The sequence below is a fragment of the Ammospiza caudacuta genome, chromosome 8, assembly GCF_027887145.1.
Source record: "Ammospiza caudacuta isolate bAmmCau1 chromosome 8, bAmmCau1.pri, whole genome shotgun sequence".
Classification (NCBI taxonomy): Eukaryota; Metazoa; Chordata; class Aves; order Passeriformes; family Passerellidae; genus Ammospiza; species Ammospiza caudacuta.
This window is the reverse complement of record NC_080600.1, coordinates 24,787,659-24,800,938: the sequence shown is the minus strand read 5'-3', so window position 1 is coordinate 24,800,938 and position 13,280 is coordinate 24,787,659. Positions and strand designations below refer to the sequence as shown.

The window sequence follows — 13,280 nt, the reverse complement described above, 5'->3', positions numbered from 1 at the left end:
TTTAGTGTCATACTTCTCACCCTTGAACAATTCATGTCATTACGAACACTGTTTCAACAAAACTTTGTTGTGTAAAGGCCAAAAGTAATGTTCACATGTTTGTGTGATTTAAGTATCATATGAAATTATGTTTTGTAGTTCTAGTATGAAATCTCACAAAAGGATTAGCAGTAATAAAACATGAAAAAGGTGATGAGTGTATAGTAAAACTACATAAAGGTAAAGGTATATTTTTTGAAATGATTAATAAGTTAGTATCTTTCCCTAATCAGACAGTCATTGTTCAAATAAAACTAATAGGGCAGTTAGCATGCATAAGTTCAGAGGAGAAATCTTGAACTGCTGAATATGCATATAATTGGTTTTAAATTTATATTTGTACTCACAGAAGTTCTAGGACATTAAAAGGACTAAATAAGCTGAACTAATGCAGCACCCTGATTTTGAATTTAAATTTTGCAATATGGAAAGCACTTTTGGAAACTTGCTATTTTTGGCAGGAAGTCAGACATGGCTACATATCCCCATGATAAAAGGTATTCTCTATGTGGCATTACCATAGCTGCTATTGGAAAGAGTGGTTGAAAGGATTGGAAAGAATTTTGGTATATTAAATTCTGAACAATAGTAAGAGGAGCTTGCTGATAACTGGGTTCCTTCAGCTAAAATAGTTGTTAATTATACCAGCAGCATTGTGCATGTAGCATTTAGCAGAGTATGTTTTAATTAATCATAGTCTTTTGGACATTTTGTAATTTATAGTTTGTAACAGGGAAGATGATTTAGTTGTAAGCTGAGAGAATGAATTCTTGATTTGAAATGTACAAGTTGTGTACCAAAGCACTTCTGAGAAATAAATGCTTTTTTTGCTCATTTGTTAGTGTATTCCATGTCTGCCACATGTGCTTCTTGCAGTATTAGCATCTTCTGCATTTAGAGAAATAATTGTTTCTAAGTCATATTGTGCAGTCTGTGTTTGTAAATTCACAGGATATTCCAAGATGGAAGGGTCCTACAAGAATTATCAGGTCAGCTTTTAGGTGAGTGGGCCATGCAGGATCAAACCCATGAGCTCAGCATTATTAGCACCATGCTCTGACCAAGCGAGCTCATCTCAGGGTAAATGTGCTTGGCCAGCCTCCAGCCTTCTGACATGCTGATACTTTGAGTACAGATTTACAAGGCAGAGTGATCTCATGTCAGGGTATTACCTCCTCAGTTAAGCCAAGATCAATAAATTTTTAGTGACGATGTGAAGTTAGATTTTTATTCCACGTTACATTAGATGACAGTGTCAAACAGTCAGTGCAATTAAGAATTTCTTACAACAGAATGGCAAATGAGAATCTATTATGTCTATACTGTAACATATAAAAATGCAGCTATGTAATGAAGCTGGCCTAGTGTCTAATTGCAAATTCTGCTTGTTGCCAACTATGGTCTTTTACTTGAAAAAAATACAAGTCTGTGTGTGTGTGTCTAAATGTAAAGCAGAATAGTTTTCACTACAGAAGAACTGTTTGTTCAGTCTGAACGTAAATGGACTGAACACAGCTAACAGTCAGTTTGGAACTGAGTGAAAAAGCAACTTTTAATCCAAAAGTCACCTACAGCAGCATCACAGCCTGGCTGGTTGGCAGCAGAGTGCTTAGGAGATGACAGGAGAGTGTTTTTCCCACTTCCTGTAGTCAGGGTAGCTGGACTGCTAGATGCAGTCTTGTTGCAAACATCTCCCATAAAGGATTAAAAGACTCAAACAATGCCACAACTTCTCAAGATACTGTTTCTACCTTTCACTGCATTCTCCAAAGTAAAATTAAGTAGAAAACTGTCACCAAAAAAAAGGTACAATCAACATGGATTATATTGTTACAGACAGATGTATCCAATTTTATTTGTTGAGTAAGATTTTTTTTTCAAGTCAAAACAGAAGGTTTGAGTTAAGTCTGGAGGCTCAGGAATATTCAAGGAGTACAGTACAGATGAACTGATAGTTTACCTTTGGTTGTTACCATTTGACTTTCTGAAAAGAATACTGCTTTGTTCCATAATAAAGTTAGACTAGTTCAAGTACAGTTGCAAGCTATAGCACTTGTTTCTTGAGCTTGAGTTATAGGCAGGTTGCAGCAAACAGCATGTCTTGTAACTTGGTCCACAGTTAGCTTTTGCTCTCAGGCACTGATTGGTTTTGCAGGCACAGAACTTGGGAAGAGTGAGTGGCTAGCTTCTTACTCCTTTCTAGCTGCTTCTGTAGTGGTAATATGTGTTTCTGAAGAAAAAATAAACAGTTTAAGTGTATAATTAGTAGCTTCTATGAACTGTATATGCATTGATAGATTGTAGCTGAAACTAATGCAGAAATACTTATAAGCTTTACCAAACATAGTTCCAAACTTTGCCCTTGTGCACTGTGCCAGTTGTTGGATTTTTCTTGGTCTGCTCAGTAACACACTTCAGTACATGCTGCTTTTTCTTTCTAATCTGTGCTTATTTTCCTTTTACACAGAAAAGGAGTCAGTCCAGATGCTACTTATTGGGGATGGGGGGGGGGGGGGGGTGCAATTACTATGTTATCAGAGATGCAGTGTTGAATTTTCCTGGACCTGCAGTGCTGATGTTAAAGCCCTTCAGTACCCACCAGAACTGTTAATTTCTCTGGATAATGATCTGGAACTGAGACAATCCACAGAAAAACAAAGTGTTGCACTGGTTTATACAAAATACTGTCAGCAAGCTACAAACTGCTCTGCTTTAAGACTGCTTATTAGAGACTGGTTTACCAGATCAGAGGACACATTTGAACCATTCATGTATCACTTAAATATCTAGTAATAAAAAAACCATGATATACCAGAACAAAAAGAAATTTAGGTTAAAGTGGTGGGAGTGCAGTAGTATGAAAGCAATGACTTCACACATTACAGGCTTAACAAAGCCTATACCACAACTCAGTCTAAACAGAAAAAAATTAAGATAATTCCAAAGAAAATGTCTCACATGATGTCTAATCTCTCACCTTTACCTCCCTCTACCATCTTAGCCTTCACTGATTATGGGGATTTTTGCATGCTTTTCAGAGGTAGTGAATTTTCTATCTCTCAAAAATACCCTCCAGAACAGGAAGGAAGATCAGTATCAGAAACAAGGATGCACTGCCAGAACAAGGAGGAAGATTACAGACTAGCTGCAGCACTCTTCCATTCAAGAGGTAACAGGAAGGCCTAAGTTAATAACAGACATCTGAAAGAATTTAGCTGTTGAAGCAGTAAATTATTTGACCTAACATGACAAGGAACATGTTTCAAGGAAGCTTTGAACAGGTTTTTTTTTTTCTTTTTCAGAAGTATAGAGCAAGTCTGTATTGGGATGTGAAAATGTTCATCCTTAATAGTCCCATGGTGCCAGCTCTTCTGTTCGTGGGCCATTTGTTTCCAGGTATGTATCCTCTTACAACTTACTCAGAGCTAACTGGTAGCAAAGACATGCAAAAAGAACTTGCACAGACCTAGTAAGTCCACCTGGAACACTACCTAACAGCAAAGAGCTGAACAGTTAGTTAATTCAAATTCCCTTAGGATGTTAGGCATTGTAGAGAGCTGTTCTCTTCCATTTCCAGGTAGAAGTTGTATTAGATCCATGAGAACAGTCCTCTTACCTTTGCACTGCCACACAGGTGTGAGCTGAAATACTGTTGGGAGAGTGCCATGTCAGACACTGGAGGCACACATGTTCAAACTAAAGTTCTCTTTCCAGAATTGGATCACAAGTGTGGAAAAAAATGCAGCTGGATTTAAGGTCTCAGTTTCAGTCCCTCTGAGGGGTTGCCTTGCATTTCTAAGGTCTTGGTCTTCAAATAAGGCTAATATCTATCATGACTCTCACCTGCTGCAATGTCCTGAAGCAGAACAATATCTGAGAGGATGCTTTTTTGAACAAAACCAATAATTAGAGTTTACTAGTCAAAGTATTTCTCAAAGCATTTTCTGATTTGCTAGCTTTTAATTAAAACTTTATAGAATTCAGACTGGAGGAGACCTTTAAGATCAAGTTCAGCTGTTAACCCAGTACTGAAGTCCAACACTAGCTAATCCATGTCCCTAAGCATCATCTACACATCTAAATGCCTTCAGGAAGGATGACTCCAGCTAATAACAATACAAGAGTGGCCATTAAATGAAGGTACCTTTCAATGAGTAGGTTCTTCCAGGTCAACAGTTTCTTTTCTTATCAGCTGCAGTCTAGCTCTCTGTATTTTAATCTCCCTATCTTTAAATGGCAGCTGAAAAGGACTCTGGTGAGCAGCTAGACCAGCCTCCTGCCTTACACAGGACACCTTTTACCAGCAACATTGCACCACCTGTGGCCATTCTGATCTAGTGTCATCACACTATGCTTTACAGAGGTTTTACAGAAAATTACTAATTAGAATTAGTTATTTAAAACAAGCATACAAAGTATGTGCATCTCGGAGTCAACAGAATAAATTAAGATCATGATTGCTGCTGGATTTTTTTCATGCTGAATTTGGGTAACTAAATCTATATTTAGCCAACATGCTTTAAAAATACACGTAATTCCCACTTTATTCTAGATGTACTGAAATGAAGAGTTGTTTTCTGGTACTGGAGTTTAATGGGTTTGATGGGTTTTCTGTAGATGTTCAAAGTAAAAGGAGTAGAAGCCTGATGGAAGCAGGCTGTAGACTTCAAATATAGATGTATGTAATCTGCAGAATAGGACATTTCTGGAAGCTGAGTAGGAAATGAGGCTGCAATCCACCTTGTTTCTTGCTGCTGTGCAAGGAGACTAAAAGCCCATTGAACTCACCAATTGCATAGTAGTGAGCATGTGCAAATTTGCACTTAGGGATTCATTTGGAGCATTATCGAGCTCTGCAGGTTTCAGCACCACTCCTGCTGTAGTCAATACTTCTTAAGGCTCCAGCTTCTGCCATCAAAAGGCTTTTATAAAAGTTTCCATTCTTTCTGCTTGCTGAAAAAAAGCTTGATGTAATAAAATGAGCACTGGCTCAGAGAGAAGGGAAATAAATTTTTCATTAGTGAAGGAAGGAAAAAAGTACTGAGGGACAATCTTACATGTTAATTGCCATGTCTCTTTCTGTAATATGCAATTTTCAAATTTAACTACTCCAAGATAGTTGGAAAGAACTCTGTGTGAATTTTAGTTGATAGTGTAGCAATGTTAGTCTTTTACTTTAGGTCAGAAGTGAGGTTCTGAAACAAGTCTTCATTGTTTCTACTAACTGTGCTTTGGCTCACATTACAGAATAATGGGCCATGCTAATTGACACGGGTACAGAGTCGGTCAGCTCCACCCAGCCATGTTCTTCTATCCAAAAAGTGCACAGCCGCCCAGACCACAGCAGGACTGACCAAGACAATAACAGTCTGTGCTGGCCCTGAGGAGAGTTCTTGGCCCTGCCCTCAGGCAGAGCTTTGAGGGCCAAAGCAGGCTTTAAAAGTCATGGCAAAATGCCAAGTTTTTTCTCAGTCCTGAGCAAGCTGGGGGCTCATATGAGGCAGGAGGGCATTGCATCAACCATCTTCATCCACTCACCCCCCCATTTTTACTGTTCTTAGTACTGCAGGTTATCCACTCCACCATTCTTGCAGTTGTCCTAATTAGGAAGCCCACATCTTGTTCCTTCCTTTAATGTTTGGAGAATAGACGTTACATCCAGTAATGGCACCGATTCAGTTACTCACTACCTTTATCTCCGAAATGCTTGATCCCGATGGAAAGCAGCCTCTCTCTGAGCATTGTAGTCCAAGTCTGCTTGCTTTTCCTGCTCTTTTCTTGCCTGCTTTTCAGCCTGATGAAGAAAAGGGAATAACAAAGTTTAGTATTTTGTTCTCAACATCATCATTCTGTAGAGCTGAGAGAGGGTAAAAGCTTACAGAAGGTCTGTGGCATCCTTAGCTGAAACTTGGCACTTATCATCCCTCCCCACTTCTCTCTCCTGCCTTATCTCCCCAGAAAGGGTACATTGAATAGCTGAGTGAACATCAGCATTAGCTGCTGCTCTTTGGTGACCTGCCCAGAGGATACAAGAGGACAGCAGTGCATGGTTGTAAAAATGTCCTAATGGCACAGGACAGGATGTGATCTGTCATTGTTGATCTCTTATTACCAGCCCTCACAGTAATCCTCCCTGACTCATATGGGCCAAGTCCACCTGGAAGAGGCTTCTGTTCTACTGCTCCAAGAGGAGGCCCATAAACCTCTGAAACATGTATCATGCATTGTCAAGTTTTCAGCAGTAACCTTTTCATTCCACAAACAAGCCTCCTGTGGCCCATAGATACAGTCACCTCTCCAACATCAGCAGCTCCAGTGCACACAGGTAAAAACCAAACAAAATATGTACGTCACACCCACAGCAATCTTTCTCTCTCACCCCCCCTCTTCTCTTCTACCCAATAGGTCTAGTACTATGGATTTAGAAGTGTGCTTCTTTCTGAAGGAGCTGACAGTATAAAGTTCTTCTATTTACCATTTGCTGGAGCTGAAATTTCTGTATTTCCATGCTTGCATCACGCTGTCTTTGTTTCTTGGCTTTTTCCATTTCCAAGTAGACATCATTTTCTGTCATCCACTGATTACGATCCTTCTCATCCTCTTCTTTTTCCTCTCTCTTCTTTTCTTCTTTTAAATTCATCTGTAGTTCACAAAACACACAGGAGTTAACAAGGAGCTGGCCTGCCCAGCTGGAAGTTGTATCTCCGTGCAGAAGCAGCCCGGAATCAGCGCTCCCATCAGCACGGTCACTGTGGCTGCCCAGTGCCCAAGCCCAGGGTTTCCAGCAGCCCTGGCAGAGGTGTGCCCAACACAGAAGGGGGAAAGGGAGAGGGGACTCCAGGAAAGGTGGCAGCAGACTTGCTGAAGCCTGCTGATGCTTGGCACCAGAGTCACCAGCTGTGGTCTGGGCCAGGCTCCTCAGCTGGGGTAAGCAGTGCAATTTGCACAAATTACAGAGCCTTCCCAGTCTAATTTTTTTGAAGAGAGGATCACCAGATATGCGGCCTGCACCCTTCTTAAGGATTTAGTTAAAAATTCTAGATTATAAATGAAAAGCAACTGGTGAGAACGTGCATGTGTGTCTCACTCCAGGCTCTGCTAGAAATTGGCATTTCCAAACACTATTCCTACGCACAAGTAGGAATAAGAGACAGAAAGAGGAACAAGGACAGCCCCCGTTTCTTACCACAGTGACTCTGTTTTCTTCAATGGATTCAAGAGCAGCCTTTTTTTTCATTTCTTTCTCTTTGTCTTTTATTTGGTACTCAGCTTCTACCTCTGCAGCTCCTCTAGCAAGACGATCATCTTCAATCTTAAATTTCTCATTCATCTGTGCATTTAATTGTTCAAAAGCTTTGTCCTTACGCTTCTCTATCATCCTGCAGGAGAACATGAATTACGGTTACATCCCAGGACATCTGCTCAGATTATGAGAGGCAATTGGTACCTGTTGCTTCTAATAACACCAACAATCCTACCTCCACCCCAACAGCCACTGGAACTGGTAGGCATTTTTTCTGCACTTTCTACTCCAAGTTTTAATTACAGAAAACTTGCTTGCATTTAAGTTCTGATCTCGATGATATAACTACTGAGAACACTGTTTGTCACAAAATGAAATTGCAAGTTTGAATCTTATCACTGAAAATTACTCCTGGACTCACCTGTTAGTCTCTGCATTTTCTTCTCTTGTCAGATCAGCCATCATTTCTTTTCCTTTAATATAAGCCTTAATCCGATCATCATCTTTGTCTTCTTTTTGTTTCTCTTCAGCTTTAAATATTTTCTGTTCAGCTACATATTCCTGTTTAAATGGAAAACGTTTATTGTCATGTAGAACTAGATTTTGGAAACATGAACTAAAAACAAATTCTAGCAAATACTTCAGGCTAACCAGTAATATGGAGTTCTTTACATCAGTGAAGAAGCTACAGAAGATAGAAACCCAGAGATAAAAGAAAATTTTTATTATCTACTTATCACAAACCACAGCAAAAGTAAAATTAGTATGTGGTTGTGGCTCCGGGCTTATAGCATCTCTATATTCTCTCCTCTACATTCCCAGTGGCTCCAGCTGTACTGTTCCCATCCTGTCTATCATTCATATGGTGCAGACTCTGAAGGGCTTGAACAATAAGTCTGTAGACCATCAAAATAAGGCATTTTGTAATGACTCAGAAATGGCACTTGTACAGCTTGGCAGTATGTATAGCTTTTGTTGCACGTACAAGGTTGGGGGGAAATTTGTGTACTTGGGGTGAGGAGCATGAAAGGAAAAAAAGCAAGTAGGGTTTTAATGGGAATTCTCTCCTTTTACTCCCTCACATGGTAATGAATCAAAACAGTACCTCTACTTCAGTTTCCCTGCTCAAGCAGGTATTGGCAGGGAAACAGAACTCAGGTCATCAAGTTTATAAGATATTGTCATACTCAAGCTATTCGCTCTCCCTAACAAAGAAAAATGGCCTTAAAACAGAGCAAGTACATGGAACCTAAATGCAGTTCTCAAGTCAAGGACAATCTCCTTGCTGACTCTTGCAGACTTTTCCATTGTAAAACAGTCAAAGCTCAGGTGCCTCATTAAAACTTCAAAGAGGTCTTTCTCAAAAGCACAGAGGAAAGACATGGCCTGCAACTGGCAGGGTAGCCATTTGATCCCAGGCTCCTAAAGCTGTCAGCAAAGACCCTGTTACCCACAATGCTGTTTATTTGTGGGCTGAGTCCAACCATCACAGTCAAGGTGAAATATGTATTTTGAACTGTCTGCTTTCCTGCTACTTACATGATGCTGCCTCTGGAATTCAACTTTTTTCTCCTGATCCTTCTTTTTATCTCTCTGAATTTCTAGTTGGTACAATTGGCTTGATTGCTGTATTCGTTCCCCTTCTCTTTTTTTTTCCTGCTTAGCCAGATCTGCTTGATCCTTGTGCTCCTTTATTCTGAATCAGAAAAGGGAATTGCGTAAATGAGCTAGGGGCAGCATGAAGTAATAATTAACAGATATAGATTATGCACATCTGTAGGTACTTTAACAGTAAAAAACCCTGATACTTTGAAGTAAAATATCAGAGATCAAAACCAGAATAAGTTTCTATAAGCTAGCGCCAAATTCTTTGGCGAAAGCTCAGTTCCAGTCTGAGGGCACTAGGGAAGTCAATATTAGCAAAAGTGAACATGAACAGTGCATGGACTCAAATGTTAGATTGAATTTGATTTGCCTGTTTCATTGTTACCCCACTCCCTGTACAACCTCGGCCTTTTCCAGCACGCAGCAGGCTTCTAAGCAGTGCCACAGCCCTGTACAAGACATGGCCACGATGCCCGTGCCAGCTGGAAGTGGGAAGGGTTCTAGCTAGGGAGAAGCAGCAATAGTGGGACCAGCCACTTGCTCTCGGTGCCAAAATTGAGCCAGTCTTGTTGGATGTGTTGGGATAGACATGCAAGAGACGTTTCGGAAGCTGGAGAACAGAATTACAGAGGGTGGGAAAAGGTCAGTCAGACCACGAGGTGAGGATGATCTAAAATCCTCGTTCAAAAGCAGTGAGTCACGGAGCCCCGGGCACGAAACGCGGGTTAGCGCCCAAGAGCCGCCCCTTTCGGCGGGCCGTGCCGCCGGGACCCGCCCGGGCCGGGCCTGCCCCGGTGAGGTTTTAACCCAAAGCCTCTCGCCCCGCTCCCGGGCCCCGCCGCCGGACTCACTGCGCCAGCTGCTCCTGGGCCACGGCGCGGCGGCTCAGGTAGCGGCCACGCTCCACCTCTGCCTCCCGCCGAATGGCGTCCGGCCCATCGCGGTCCATCGCCGGCCTTCTTCGCCGCCTCGTGAACACGGAACGCCTGCCGAAGGCGAAGCAGGGAATCCTCACCGACGGCTCTGTTTCTGGGAAATGGGGGCTCCCTCCCTCGCCCCGCTCAAAGTCGGTGGCCGCTGAAGCGTTCCGGCGCCGAGGCTGGAATGGCGCCCGAGTGGGCGACGGCGCTGTGTCGCGATAGATGGAGCGGCACCGCGCCCCGCCCAGCCCCGCCCCGCCCCGGGGAGCTGCGGGCGGGCAGCGGCCGGTCCGTCACACACGGAGGGAGGGGAGGGGCGGGGAGGAAGCCATGCCCCAGCCATCCCCCAGCCTCGGAGGCCGGACCCTTCTCCCAAACCTGTTCTCAACATCTCGTTTCCTTGCGGAGCGTCCGTACCCGGTAAGAGGCTGAAATGGCGCCTCCGCCTCTGTCCTTCTGCTCCCGCCGGTTCTCCGGGACCGGGGCCGTGGCGCTCGGCCGGGCTCCGTGCGCTGCCGCGCCTCACAAGAACCTTCGCCCCGCCAGGCCTGCCTGTTGCCGGGGCCCGGAGCTCTTGGCGGCTCTGGGAGCTGGATGAGGAGGTCGGGCCTCCATCTCCTTCCGGGCATTCACCCCTTGCCTTGCCTGGGAGACTTCTCGAGGAGGTGGCTGCTGCCCCCGGGAAGGACAGCACCGCCCTTACAGCCAGGTTTGCACAGTGTAGGGAGGTACAGCCAGTTCGGCTTGCCCTCAGCTCCCTGGAGGTACCGTGCCTCCAGGGTAGGCTCGCATCTTCCTCGAAGCCCTGTGCTTTTTCCAAGGCCTGGCTGCTTTCGGCAATAGGCCAAGAAACTTGAGGACACACCAAAGACCCACGTTCAAAACTAAAATATTGGCAAGAGTCCTTTTTTGGATTTTTTGAAGGCCATGTATTATTTTCTGGTCTGGCCAGCAGAGACTGGCAGCTGTGGGGTGCAACAAAGCAAAGTTTCAGGTTTCTTGGGCTTTGCTTCCAGCGGACACCAGGCTAGAGGGATACCCTGTTTAAAGGCCAGGGTCCTGGTGGAGGAAGTCATTGCAGGAATCTCTAATTTCCAAGACAAGGAAATGAAAGAAACCTAAGCTTAAGGAAGGAAATGTATCTGTGGCTTGGGTGTTGGTGAGTAAAATTGCTGGGGAATCTGAGAGACAATTTTAGATCACATCTATTTACCTATTTAATAGATCACATCTGTTTACAGCCTGAATTGCTGTTAGTCTTTTTGAAGGAACAGCCCAACTATGCTGTCTCCTGTTGATGTGCTAATTTTGTAGGCCCTATTTACAGCTATTGGGACCTATTTGTCTCTTTGGTGACTTTTTAAGGGCTGGAATCAATTTACATTAATATTTTCATGTAATAAAACTGATTTAAAATATGACATTTGTTTTTGAGACATAGTTGCAAAATACTACCAAAACTGCACACCCTAACTGTTCTAACTTTCACATATGTTCTCTTTTTTTTGTCCCCTGTGTTGTAACCTGGGACAGTGAATTTTTAGATCAACAAATATTAAAAATATAACAGAAGTAGTGAGCTTTTGGCTGGAATGGCTTACAGTTATATAATATGAATTCCTGTCTCAAGTTTAATAAACTAACATTCATGAAATAGGCTGGGGATGTTTGAATACAACCAGTTATATGGCAATCTTTTATTTTTTCAAGTGGAAGTCTAGATTCATGGTATATATTTGATATAAATAATTTACAGTTAACTCTGCCTGTATGGTTGAAAAACATTTATTTAACTTGAAAATGGCTTCTGCCTTTCCTTGGTGGACAGTTTAAAAAACTTTTTTAAACAAAAACATTGCTTCATTTTTTTGTTTCTTGAGCAGCACTACAGTTACAACAAGGTAACTGGGTCCCAACATAGAATTATATGTTTGGAAACTAGTATCTATTTCTTCTTCTCTCAGAAAAATGGCCTATGTCCAAGTCCTCTTCCATTTTCACATGCTTTGAGAAGAGGATAAAGATGATGTGTCGTCTTAGATTCTGTTTCAATTAATTCCTTTGCATATTTCTGAAACTCTTGCTCTTTATAAAGTGCAATAGCCTCTCTCTGAGCATTGTAGTCCAAGTCTGCTTGCTTTTCCTGCTCTTTTCTTGCCTGCTTTTCAGCCTGATGAAGAAAAGGGAATAACAAAGCTTAGTGTTTTGTTCTCAACATCATCATCCTGTAGAGCTGAAAGAGGGTAAAAGCTTACAGAAGGTCTATGGCATCCTTAGCTGAAACTTAGCACTTATCATCCCTCCCCACTTCTCTCTCCTGCCTTATCTCCCCAGAAAGGGTACATTGAATAGCTGAGTGAACATCAGCATTAGCTGCTGCTCTTTGGTGACCTGCCCAGAGGATACAAGAGGACAGCAGTGCATGGTTGTAAAAATGTCCTAATGGCACAGGACAGGATGTGATCTGTCCTTGCAAACCAGCCTTGATTTGCAGCAATGCTCTGAGGAGGCTGGTCTCCAACACCAGCATATGCCGAGCACATGTGATTAAAAACAACCCAACAAACAATAAAATCCAAACAAAGCAGCAAACTTCTTCTCTTTCTCTTAGCAGGAGCTAGTGTATTGGTTTAGGTGCAAGCTTCTTTCTGAAGCTATTTACCATTTGCTGGAGGTGAATTTTCTGTACTTCTCTGTTTGCCTCATCTCGTCCATGTTTTCTTTTGTTTTCCATTTCCAGGTGGATGCGGTCTTCTTCCATTAACCTATCACGTTCTTTTTCAGCCTCTTCTTTCTCCTGTCTCTCCTTTTCCTCTTTCAACTTCATCTGCAGTTCACAAAACACACAGGAGTTAACAAGGAGCTGGCCTGCCCAGCTGGAAGTTGTATCTCCGTGCAGAAGCAGCCCGGAATCAGCGCTCCCATCAGCACGGTCACTGTGGCTGCCCAGTGCCCAAGCCCAGGGTTTCCAGCAGCCCTGGCAGAGGTGTGCCCAACACAGAAGGGGGAAAGGGAGAGGGGACTCCAGGAAAGGTGGCAGCAGACTTGCTGAAGCCTGCTGATGCTTGGCACCAGAGTCACCAGCTGTGGTCTGGGCCAGGCTCCTCAGCTGGGGTAAGCAGAAGTAAGATCAGCCCAAGTTTCTTACCTCAGTGGCTCTGTGTTCAGCAATAGATTCTAGGGCAGCCTTTTGTTTTGCTTCTTTCTCTTTGCGTTTTTTTTCTTCTTCAGCTTCTATTCTTGCAGCATCTCTAGCCAGTCGACCATCTTCCTTCCTTAATGCCTCACTCATTTGTTCAGCTAATTGACTGATGATTTTGTCCCGTTGTTCCTGTACTTGTCTGCAGAAAAACACGAGCTTCCATAACATACCAGGGCAACACATCTGGGTCTACCTGAAGCTACCAAACTCAGCAATTCAGGCTCTAGAGTTCTGTCACACACAAGCTGGCCCACCCACCCAACTCTTGATA

General features: G+C 43.0%; 2 protein-coding genes across 2 annotated transcripts in view; one reads left to right on the top strand and one right to left on the bottom strand.

Moving 5' to 3' along the window:
• Positions 1-956: 956 nt before the first annotated feature.
• On the bottom strand, positions 957-10,023 carry CFAP210 (cilia and flagella associated protein 210). The gene is made up of 7 exons (XM_058809875.1): positions 9,739-10,023; positions 8,822-8,978; positions 7,704-7,843; positions 7,226-7,418; positions 6,515-6,679; positions 5,730-5,833; positions 957-2,269 (listed from the first exon to the last, which is right to left on the bottom strand). The coding sequence occupies exons 1-6, from the start codon at positions 9,834-9,836 to the stop codon at positions 5,732-5,734; spliced, it is 855 nt and encodes a 284-aa protein (XP_058665858.1). The 5' UTR covers positions 9,837-10,023; the 3' UTR covers positions 957-2,269; positions 5,730-5,731.
• PHOSPHO2 (phosphatase, orphan 2) overlaps positions 9,802-13,280 on the top strand; it is a 10,348-nt gene continuing 6,869 nt past the window's right edge. Inside the window, exon 1 of the mRNA XM_058809872.1 lies at positions 9,802-10,227. Within this exon, the coding sequence (XP_058665855.1) occupies positions 10,030-10,227 (198 nt within the window). The 5' untranslated portion in view covers positions 9,802-10,029. The remainder of the gene's footprint in view (positions 10,228-13,280) is intronic.